Here is a 12511-nt window from a genome sequence, read left to right on the forward strand (position 1 = left end):
TTTCTATAAAGTTAAATCAGGTGAGGTTCAAAATTGAACTGATATTGATATATTTAACAATATTAAATCAAAATAACACAATGATATCAGGGACGCCCTATCATACGTCACAGATGACATCTAACAATATCAAAATAACACATAATATCAGGGACGCCCTATCATACGTCCCACATGATATCTAACAATATCAAAATAACACATAATATCATGGACGCCCGATCATACGTCACAGATGAGATTCACAATATCAAAATAACACATAATATCATGAAAGCCCTATCATACGTTACAGATGACATCTAACAATATCAAAATAACACATAATATCATGGACGCCCTATCATACGTCACAGATTAGATTCACAATATCAAAATAATACATAGCATGGACACCCGGTGTCATATCATATTTGTATTCCCCCATCCTAAAGTGTCCGGGAATACTTTTTTGTCTATCAGAAATGTATTCCCCCTATACTAGGAGGGGATACATCCATGACGGTTATAAGAATAGTATCTAGAGAACAATTATCTGAAATATTAGGAAGGATATACATTTATGAAAGGCATTAGAATAGTATGTAGGAGGTATTTTATTACGAAATATTATGGAGGAGGGCAATATTATAATTCTATACTGTGTGTTCTTTTACTTTTAAATGTTTTTAAATCTTTTTTGGAATTCGAATTCAGTAGTACCCATACTTTGTGCCACACACGTACCTCCCTTTACACCTTATGTAAAAGGCCAAAGACCATATAGTCTCCCCTGATAAATGATTACTCAGAAATACAACTGGTCAGAATCCATCATCCTGGAAGCCTTGAATCCTTTACAGTTTAGTGATAACAATTACAATGCATACAAGTCTTGGCTCAACATTATTTCAGGAACCAGTCATTGGCTCATTAGAATACAAAACAAAAAGAAAAAAAATCAGTCACTCTATCATTTCATTTATTATGTCACATGTAGCAGAAAGCACCAGGCTTTATAGAATGTGTACAAAAACAAGAGGCCCATAAGGCCTGTAAGGCTCTGGATCTGAAAGCCCACCAATGTCATACATGCCTATAGGTTGGATATTTTTAATATTTCCAAATTAAAGCTCTGTCACTTAAGCTCTTTGATGGGGCAATACCAATGGGTAAATTATTATATCATTACTGTCTTTATCTCCTGATGTCCGTTATTGCTATATATTGTTAAATATAAACCTCGTTCCCCCTAGATATTTTTCTGACAACCATCATTATATGTATCCCTCATAGATAAATGATAAATCTTCAAAATGAATTTCACAGTTGGCATTCACATTGCTCATGAATGCAGATTAAAGGTAATTCATTGTTCATGTATATGATTCTCAATATTCGGTTTAATTTGTTGTAAGATGATAAAGCTTCTTTGTTAATTTACATGTCGGTGTGTCGAGGAAATGAAACTCGGGACAAAGTTCATGATTATTTTCGTTTTAAAGCCAAGGAAAACAGTCGCACATGCGCATACGAAAAATATACAACATCAATACTGCACCATTGTCAACATACCCAGTTTCTATTTCACAACAGTAAATACGTACATCCGCTTGCGCCGAAGCCCAGCAACAGAACGAATAGTTGGAGAGACAGAAAGCCAGAAGAGGCGTGACGTAAGCAGGTGTAGAAACGCATTAAGCATGCAATGCAAGTGCATTTGATACAATGCTGAACCGGGTATTGAATGTATTGAATTCGAGTGAAATATCTCGTTCTTTATGGACATATATGTGGAATACAAACTGGACCCGCGAATAGACATCATCATAATGTTATCGTCTGATCTATTCAGTGACTCAACCCTATAAAACATTCACCGATCGATAAGACTCCATTCAGCGCGAGTTGCTTTAAATATGCTAATTAGTAATACAATAACAGGTGAAAATCGTACAATTTACACGTCAATATTTCGGTATCGGGCAGCCGATTTTCATATGGTTTGCGACGTTCTTGATTTTGCTAAAACCAAAATCCCGGATTTTGACAGAAAATGTTTCTTGAAAATAATGCTTATATGAATGGTTACTTCTCGCATTTTGTACGTGTATGTGTCGGTTTTAATTGGTCCCCAATAATTTCGTACAAAATTTCATATACTGCAGCATATGTTTTATTTTATTTTTATTTGTAACGCTTTCTTATCCAAGTTTAGTCTTTGAGACTGTCTGAAAAGTGATTGTCGTTATTTCAAATATTTTACATTAAAAACTATACCATGCTGCATATGAATTATACCACTCCATTTCGGATTCGTTCGTGCATGCCTCTTAACGCCATTTATACGATAGAATGAAAACTTCATAATCACATTGGCGAATCAATATAAGTATTTATCTTTACTTAGTAAAAGAAAAGAACTTGCCAGTGAAATTGCTCAAGAGTAATGTAATTTTTTTTAAACATGGCGGACCGATTGAAAGAGGACAACCATACACGGGTATCTAAGTTATGACCAGAGACGTATACATATCACATGTCCTCTCTATACTCATCTCTTAACAATGACTCCAACACATGACTGCCGCTAGTCAGTAGTGGACAATAGAGTGTCACCCGGCGTTTATTACGAAATATAAAGACAAGAATGCATATCTTTACAAACTTGGACATTTTTCATAACTCCACAAACGACTCTTACACCCGCATACATTCCGCCCAGGAATAGCTTGAGTAGATAAAAAGAGCTAAGCGAGCCACTCAACCTGAAAACCTATCAGGAAAACAGGAAGTGTACCAACCCTCAATGCTTAAAGCTCAGCGCGTTGGATTTTTAACAACTCAAAGCCATTCCGTACTGAAATAAATACAGTTAAAAATGTAATACTTGGCAAAATTTTTCTTGACTGTACTTGTGGGTGTCCACGGCTAGAATGCCCGATACCTCGCCTACCCTTACACACTTTCTTAACTTGCACGTGCGGACAACGCGTCGCACTCCCATTGGACCATACAACTCTCACGAAGATACCCGAATACCGTACCTATAGGACAATTATTTTCCGCTATTCTCCGAAACGCGGAAAATATGAAATTATATGTCTCTCTTATGACTAAAGATACACATGTACACACCGTTGTCATTTTTATGTGACTTAAAGGATACAATCATTACATACACAAAAGATCACACCATAAACGCCGTTTTGATATAAAAAAATACTGGGCTTTGATATTTATGCACGGTAAAGAAGAGTTCAAGTCAGTCACCATTTTGGAATGTGCTGCATCAGTAGTCCTCCTAAGCCTAGCCTTCAGTAAACTACAGTAAGGACTAAGTTGATATTGTGCGTTATGGTTATAGAATATGGATGGATGGTGACACCAGGGAGCTACTTTCTTACAAGTCTCGGCTAATCAGTTGGAGCCAGTCGAAATCTTATGATAGTATATATCGCTAGCCGGCTATTACCACGTTTAGACCTGCCATTGTTATGGTCCTAGAATAGGGGTGGATCGTGACATATACAGTACAATGCAGTATAGTACTGATCTGTTTTAGACAAGTGTTGACAAATACATTCGATGTCTGTTTTAACTGAAAAATGTCAACTTTAATCACAAGCGAAAAGGCCCATTAGGCATAACTTTGAATTTCCCGCTTCCCCACAATTGTACGCATGAAACTGTGACGTACATCACATTATTAATGGAAAATGGCTGCTGCAGGACAGCAGCGAGCATTTGCTCAAAAACTTAATAAGTAAGTATAGCTTTTAAATGTACTTTAGAAACGCCTTATCAATACCTCTCAGTTTCTGCCGCATGAACTTGTGTTTTGTTTTCTTTAAATTTTAACATACAATTCTATGATTTAGTTGTAATTCAGAATCGGTCTGTCAGACTCCTCATCATTTTCTGAAGTTTCGGAGAAGGATTGGCTGCTAGTATGCAATATATCTGCTTTACGGACCTAACATTATATCTAAAAAGTGACATGGATACCAACGTATCATTTTCACCGTGTATTATTAAGGAAATAAAATAATTAGGTTTTTTCCAGAGGTAATCTCTTAACTGCTAGATCATATTACAGCTTCCTGTGCACCAACTAGATGAATAGGTGCTTATTGAAGCGACCATGACTCATGATTGAAGAATTTCTTCTTCAAACTTGATTCGAGTAATATTTTGTCAATTAAAGGTCTCTGAACTGAAGAATTACCATAAAAAATATGCAAAATATATATGTTTATTTACAAGATCAACTTTTCACATCAGCTCTGAAGTGATTTTATTATGATGCACTGCTAAGGTAACAGATGGCAGTTTAGTGCAAACATCTCCCTGCCACCAGTATGTCTTTACTCTTTAACCCATATTCTTAGTGCAACTGTTGGGAACTCTGAATGGAACATTGTTTTGGCTTTTCCGCATCAGACTCATGTTTTTACTTGATAAATCAATTATCAGATTTTTAAATTGTTTTATATTGACTAGAAAACGCATATCTTACATTTAAAAGACTACAAGTTCATGTAGCGATATGATTATCACAATGTTACAATAGTTACCATTAAGAGTTGCTACAGATTGATTGATTATTGCATACTAATGAAGCATTAATTATCCAATCATCAACTCACCGGCAGTGGCGGTGCTCAGGAACTCACATTTGAATTGCAGCCATCACAATTGTCATACTGTCAGTAATCACAACTAAGTATGACGAGACAGGTCTTATTGAGCTTAGTAATGTTTTGAGGTTTAGTGTTGTTAATTGAATAAATGTGTTCAAAATGGGGTACTGGTCTAATGGGATACTGATCGAAGTATTATCTACATCTCTAAATGAAATCACAAATTAGAAATCAAAGAAGAATTCAAGATCTGATTCTATGAGTAAATACAGACCATGACATCCATGATATCATATGTTTTTTAATTTGATACTGATGATAACTAATTACAAGTCTCTCAAATTTTTTTTTACTGAAATTCCTCTAAAACAATGATTTTGCAGTCTGGACATTTCAGAATTGACACAATATCTACATATGAACAGTACATGAGTAGATAATCAACATATTTAATAACTGTAGAGAGGGAGCTCTGACAACTTCATAGCCCAGTGAGAAAAACCATTGTCGAATATAAATGTCCAATGTTTCTATTGTTCAATCATCGTTGGCGGTGGCAACGTCACCTCTGTTGTTACAGATAATCTTTTTGATAAACGCTGACTAGTTAATTTGTAATCAATATGTTTTAAACAATTCATTGAAAAATTAATTTTTATAATAAATTCAGGGCTCTCACACCCCATTTTGGGACTGGGGCCCAGGGCCCTTAGAATTCGGAAAAATAGCGGCATTTTCATTAGAATAGGGAAAACTTCTAAATCTAAATTGGGGGAAAAAAATACTATTTTGCATTGTATTCGGCCCCAAATCTGGCAGGTCGAGGGCCCTGAAATTATATATTATATATATTATAATTTTTCAGACAAGGGGCAGCAGAGGTGAGAAAGCAAGTATCTTCCACTATACTGTATGCACCATCTGATCTGGCAAGGAGTGTCAGTGGACTTAACCTGACAGTAAGTTTGAACAATCTCTTATATGACATATAAATCCCATGTCTGTGTTACGAGTCAATTATCAAGTAAAGCTACTACAAATGTACACCTGCTTACATTCCATTACTGAAGTTCTGTTATATATAAGTTATAGTATGATTTTGAGGGAATTATTTCCCTTCTTTGAATCTTGTGTATGGAGGTAAAAAAAGTTCAAAGGAGAATCATGTGAAGATTGATGATTTATCAGATGTAACATTTGGTAATTTGCTGTATGTTGTAGAACATTTGGATGTTTTGGTTGACATATTTGTTTTTCATTGACAATTTCAGGAAATCGGCATCAATTATTTTTTCAGATAGTGAGTTGGTTCTAGGTTATGATTTTTTTTTCTAAAAGGAATCAAAGTCTGCCTGTGTATACAAAGAGTGCAATGAGTAATGTATATAATTGACATGGGTTTTTTTTTATCAAACTGCTGCCATTTGGAATATTTCTCAGAAAGTCTGTCATGATTTATATGAAGAGATTTCTCTTACAGAATGGCCTAGATTAATGTCTTTAAAATCCAGTTCTCTGAAAGATTATGCATCTGACTCGGCATTCTCAAAATATATGGCATGAGATGCTGCTAGGTCTTAATTCTTGGCAAAGACCGATTCTGCATGTGTCTGACAATTTATAAGTGTAGTGATTTATGTACACACATGTGGTTACTAATAGGAGATTCCCATACATATTTGTGGTCAGCCACAAAGGCTTAACAACACCATATTGTGGAATAATGTTGTATTCTAATAAATTAATAGCTGATAATGAAAAAAATAGTTGAAGTGTTGATATTATACCAACAATTCATTCAACAGATGGAATGATACTTGTTACAGGTTCCACTCAGTGATGTAGTAGACCCACCAGACTTTGAAGATTTTGTTATACAGAACCAGTGCACTGTTGAAAGAGATCCTTTTAAGGACTTAATCTTATATCCTGAAGATGACATTGACGTCCACCCACTGCCGAAGCGTTGTCGAACTGTCAACCCGGTTGTACCAGAGACAGGGTATTGTGTTTTTATTTCTTGTACCAGGGACAATGTGTTATTATTTTCTGTTGTACTGTAAACTGGGTATTATTTTCAGGTGAATGGAAAGCTTCTCTATCTTTAACTGGTCATTTGGCTGATGACGTAGTGACCAAAACATTATACAAAATTTCTAACTTGTTATGACAGGGAAAACACATGATATTTAAAGAACAGAATGAAAAGGTTTCGTGTAATTTTATAAATACTTGGTTGTTAAGTGTGGGACAAGTTCACCTTGCAGTTGTCCATTACTATTTTCATTGGTACCGGTCAAGCAGAATTTTGATTGGTACTGGTCAAGCAGAATTTTGATTGGTACTGGTCAAGCAGAATTTTTATCAGTACCGGTCAAGCAGAATTTTGATTGGTACCGATCAAACAGAATTTTGATTGGTACCGGTCAAGCAGAATTTTGATTGGTACTGGTCAAGCAGAATTTTGATAGGTACTGGTCAAGCAGAATTTTGATAGGTACTGGTCAAGCAGAATTTTGATTGGTACTGGTCAAGCAGAATTTTGATTGGTACTGGTCAAGCAGAATTTTGATTGGTACTGGTCAGGCAGAATTTTGATTGGTACTGGTCAAGCACAAAAGTAGTTTTGAATTAGATATATCATAATCCATATTTCATGTTAGGTAATTGACAGAAAACTGCTAATTATTGATAATATGTGAAAAGATGGTGTAGAATTTTCAGTTTAATTATGACATCTTGTTTTACAGGGCTGATGCTGATGCTCATGTGTTTGACTGTGCTCGGAGATATACAGCTGATTATACTACCGTTACTCGCAGGTAAGTACTGGAAAAAATATCACAATATCTTCTCATTGCTTAGTGGTTTGTAAGAGTAGTGGAGAAAGTGTTTTGAGAATAATGGTGTTGATAATGATAATATAACTTAACAGTATGTATGGCACAACTTGTAAAATGTGATGCATTTATGTGCTGTACAGATATCAGCGATACAGCTCCAGTGTATGTAATAAAGACAAGCTGAATGATCACAATGACTTGGTGGTGCAGGAGTATGAGGTGGACGCTGAAGAAAACATGACAGACCAGGACAAGGTAATATGTTCACTAAGAGGGGAGAGGGATCAGATAATTGTCACTATGAACTTTGATTATGACTTGGTGGCACAGGAGTATAAGGCGGATGCTGAAGAAAACATGACAAACAAGGACAAAATAATATGTTCACTGACCTGGATAAGAGTTCCTTTAGATCTGTTTGCTATAAAAATCAATTTTTTTTTTAAAAGTTAGAAAACTTGGGTGATGAAACCCCATGAAGCATGAACAGAGGTAGTGTCACATGTGTTGGAAATGTAGTAAGAGATAGTTTCTATATCAATAATGTTTTTAATATCATACGGTTACCTGTGTGTCTTGATCCATATTGTGTTTATCACTACCTCATAGAGTCTATAGGTTTTACGTTATATTGTGATCACTTTGAGCAAATTTCCTCTTGAAAAAATGCGATACATGAAGTCAGTTGAAGTTGTAAAGCCATTTGCGACAATTTTCTGATTGGCACAGAATTTTTTACTGCAGGAGAACTCAAACAAGCGTCAGTCAATTCATATGAATGATACACCACGTGGTAGCTGGGCCAGCAGTATATTTGACTTGAAACAGTCCCAGGCTGATAGTCTTCTTCCAAACCTGTTTGACCGTGTCAGCTATGAGGAAATCGATCAGAAAAATGGAGAGCAGAGACAGGAAAATCGACAGGACTCACTCTTCAGTTTATACCAGATGCAGGAAGAGGTATTTTTGTTATTATTGTATAAGATGGAGGATTCAGTTTGGCTTTCACCAGTTTCCGTAAGGTTGTTGTGTTTTTGATGCATGACAGCCCTATTTTGATTTCCCCCAAGTCCTTTGGGAAGGCTGGAAAAGAATATTTATGTTGTTGGATTGATGTAAAAATACATTTAATTTGTGATTATTAGACAAAATTGAATTTATGTTACCAAAGTAATCAGTGGAAGTTGTGTTTTTTATCTCATACGAAGCTCCAAAATTTCCGTAAAACATATTGAATTTTCCTCCCCAACTGTGGGTTTTTCAAAATACATTATTACAATCTTTGTCTTTCATTTATTTGAAAGACTGCGCACATTAGCTCACCAACATCCAATTGGTCATTTATATTTGCCATCAGATATTGGTGATTCACAGTTGAAAATGTTTTTTAAGATAATGACACGATCAGTAATGATACCTATTGAGACCTGCCTTCAGATGACATCACATATTATACAGGGCTCTCACACCCCATTTTGGGACTGGGGCCTGGGGCCCTTAGAATTGGGAAAAATAATGGTGGTTTCCTTAGAATTGGGAAAACTTGGGGTCTAAATTGGGGAAAAAAAGATACTATTTTGCTTTGGGAATGGGGCCGAATATCGGCTTCAAATCTTGCAGATCGAGAGCCCTGTTTTACGTACAGTCTTAGTGAATTGGTTGCTAGTCTGCCTGACGTGTAGGACCTATCTCTGCATAACATGATGTTTTGTTTTGTAAGACGGTACCTGCTGATTTGTACATTTTCAAAGCAAAATTCAAATGTAGTGCTTATCTCAGATAACATATAGGTTGCCAAAGCATAAACTATGAATAATAAGCAGTCACTATCCACTGCTTTTTGGGGGATATTAATGTAGGGTTGTCTGTCTTTCCAGTTTACAGGTGTATTCTTCATTTCACACTATGTTTGTGGCGTTGAACAAAGATTCAACTATTCACAACTCCCCCTCTCCACCAAAGAGCTCAGCAGTTTACAGGGCCATGTTTATACATGCTAGATCAGCTCATGTTTTCTGTTACAAGTGGTTTTGATAAAACGCAGAACTCTGGCATAGATATAACAGGGTCATATTCATCCATGCTAGATCAGCTCATGTTTTCTGTTACAAGTGGATTTTATAAAACGCAGAACTCTGGCATACATATAACAGGGTCATATTCATCCATGCTAGATCAGCTCATGTTTTCTGTTACAGGATGATTTGATAGAACGCAGAACTCCAGCTCAGATACCACAAGAACACTTTGGCCACAGAATATTGGTAAAGTGTATTAACCTCAAGTAAGTAACGCAGGACAAACTAACAAATAATAATACTGCTCTGATAGTGATGATATTGGCGGTATAGCATTAACTCGGGAGAAAAACCTAGTGATTGATGAGCAGGGTAGATTTGATACCAATGGTCAAGAACATTTGAACTTTCTGATTTGTATTGTAGTATATCACCAGCATAATCATGTCATGTGTGTGAAGCAAGGGGGTTAGAAAGAAAATTATGTCTTAAAACGAGAATCTTAGAAACAGAATTATGGCAGGGATCAGAAATTTGATCATAAGCACATCTTAAGGCCAAATAATAAGTCATTTGTCAATTCAGATGGGCAACACCTTTTTGTTAAAAAGTATAGAAATTATTCTTACAAATATCTCATCATGTGAATTAAATGCATTCCTTTAAAATTGCACAAATAATTTGGTCATTTGTTTTTTTCGAGGCAAGTATCTTTGAAATAAACTTACCGAAATTCATTTATTCTGATCATTAACACAATTAAAACTAGTTACATGTATATTTCAGATTCTTTTCCGTAGATTCTGAAGGCAGGACTAATGTTATTTCATGAGCCATGATTACACCTCTTAACAAAGTCAGTAACACTAATAAGTTGTAAACATCTCTCTTGTTGCTAAAGGGGACATTCATTTTGCTCCAGCATATCTAGTTTTACCCTATAATTATGCTGTAGATTAAGTGAAATGTTTGATCTCTCCCGATTCAGACTGGAGTTGGAGTTTGAGCCACTGTTTGCTACCATGGCCTTATATGATGCAAAGGAAAGGAAGAAGGTAAGTTATATAATTTTTTTAGGAAGAAATTCCTTTTATCTGTATCCATTTTTTAAAAAATCCTTATATGTTTATATATGCTGTATACAATCACCCTGATTTCAGCTTATCTAACTACCTTCATAAAATCTGTTAATTCTGTCTGTGTCAAGTGACTGACTGAGCTGGTAATAATTTTCACAGAACTGATGCAGTTCAAATTGAGTACAATTCTACTTCAAAATGTTTTTGGATAGTTCTATCATTACTGAACAATGAAATTCTCAGTTAATGTGAACTGTCTGATGTCCACCTGTTCTTTTATGTAATTTTTTTTTTGTAATTCATTGAGAAATATTTACATGAGATATTTTTATTTTAGATATCCGAGAATTTCTACTTTGATCTCAACCCTGAAAACCTGAAGCAGATGATTCGTGGACATAACCCAGCCCAGGACGTGTCGACCATGAGTAGGGCTTGTATCTTCAGCATCACATACCCTTCACCAGACGTGTTCCTCGTCATAAGAGTAATTATTTGTGTTTAGAATTTGTGTGTTTTGGTACATTAGATAGGCACATCACAAATATGGTAAAAACCCTGTAAAAAAATTGTTTATATATTTTTCTTAAGTATTGCTGGTGTTGGGTGTAATGAGTATTTATGGTTGGAGAAAGTGTTACACCAAAGTGTGTGAGCTCTGATAAATGAATTGACAGAAATAGAACCAGGAAAACATTGATATATTTTTACATAACTTTATTGGTATAATTACAGTTGGAAAAAGTATTACAGCAGGGAGATATTGGAGAATGTGCAGAGCCATACATGAAGGAAGACAAGGTATGTTGTATCAATAAAGTTTCAGTGAGAGTCTCTATTTCCAAAATCAGACTGTGTTTCAAAGTGCACCTAGTTTCAGAAATATAAGCTTGATCAGAGTGTGCTTCAAAGTTCACATAACTTCAGAAATATAAGCTTAATCAGAGTGTGCTTCACATTTGACAAAACTTCAGAAATTTAAGCTCAATCACACTGTGATATCACAGTTCACATAACTTCAGAGATGTAAGTTTAATCAGACTGGGTAAACAGATCACTTGGTTTGGGCTCAAATATATGGTGATGTAGATCTCAAAATGATTTCTTTTATGTTCACAAACAGGCAAAAGAAGATAAGCTAAGAGGCAATGCTGCCCAATTCTGTGAAAGACTAGGGAAGTACAGAATGCCTTTTGCGTGGACAGCAATCTATCTAATGAATATTGTGAGTGGCGCAGGGAGTCTAGAACGAGAAGCCTCCGTGGATAAGATAGACACAGATACTTACAGGACAGCCAGCTTAGGTACTGTTCTCCTTTAAATACAGATACTTACAGGACAGCCAGCTTAGATACTGTTCTCCTTTATATACAGATACTTACAGGACAGCATCATTTAAATTTGATCAAAGTTAGTAAACCTATGTTACATGCAAGGTGTACAAAAATCACAGATAGATAATTAGGTTACTTCATTCTGATTGATCAGCTTCTTTTGCCTAATAACACGTACACAAAGAGAAGCTGATTTTGAGTGTGACAATTCCTTTATCAACTTAATGAATCACACTGGGTCGGCTGTTTCTGTACTTGTTCAGTGTATCGGGACATGTCAGTCACACTATCTACACTTTTTACACAGACAGAAGAAGCTCTGGTGTACCTGGTCAGTACGATAGTTTCCGTAAACGTGCTCGAGATGAAAGTGCATCCCGTCGTGGATCCATGGACAGAGGAAGGCCTGGATATGAGAAAAGAGGGAGTTCTCCTGATGATTATGGATCAAGTCTTGACAACTTCAGACCTGTTACCCTCACAGTCTCAAGCTTCTTCAAACAGGTGAATTGAAAATTTATTAAGTGATTACTGCCATAAGCATGCTGAGATCTAGAGAAATGTGTGATGTGGACTTATCAGCCTCATGGATGACTGGTGAATTATAAAAGTTCA

At 35.7% G+C, this 12511-nt stretch overlaps 1 protein-coding gene across 1 annotated transcript in view; it reads left to right on the forward strand.

Moving 5' to 3' along the window:
- Positions 1-3698: 3698 nt before the first annotated feature.
- Positions 3699-12511, forward strand: part of LOC132557100 (dedicator of cytokinesis protein 7-like) — a 52969-nt gene continuing 44156 nt past the window's right edge. The window contains exons 1-12 of the mRNA XM_060221592.1: positions 3699-3745; positions 5488-5581; positions 6449-6624; positions 7373-7444; positions 7606-7720; positions 8210-8425; positions 9664-9749; positions 10472-10538; positions 10900-11049; positions 11298-11363; positions 11686-11866; positions 12204-12400. Coding sequence (XP_060077575.1) covers positions 3699-3745; positions 5488-5581; positions 6449-6624; positions 7373-7444; positions 7606-7720; positions 8210-8425; positions 9664-9749; positions 10472-10538; positions 10900-11049; positions 11298-11363; positions 11686-11866; positions 12204-12400 — 1467 coding nt within the window. The remainder of the gene's footprint in view (positions 3746-5487; positions 5582-6448; positions 6625-7372; positions 7445-7605; positions 7721-8209; positions 8426-9663; positions 9750-10471; positions 10539-10899; positions 11050-11297; positions 11364-11685; positions 11867-12203; positions 12401-12511) is intronic.

Source organism: Ylistrum balloti, unplaced genomic scaffold (genome assembly GCF_031769215.1).
Source record: "Ylistrum balloti isolate Yb309-2 unplaced genomic scaffold, AGI_CSIRO_Ybal_v1 Utg369652, whole genome shotgun sequence".
Taxonomy (NCBI): Eukaryota; Metazoa; Mollusca; class Bivalvia; order Pectinida; family Pectinidae; genus Ylistrum; species Ylistrum balloti.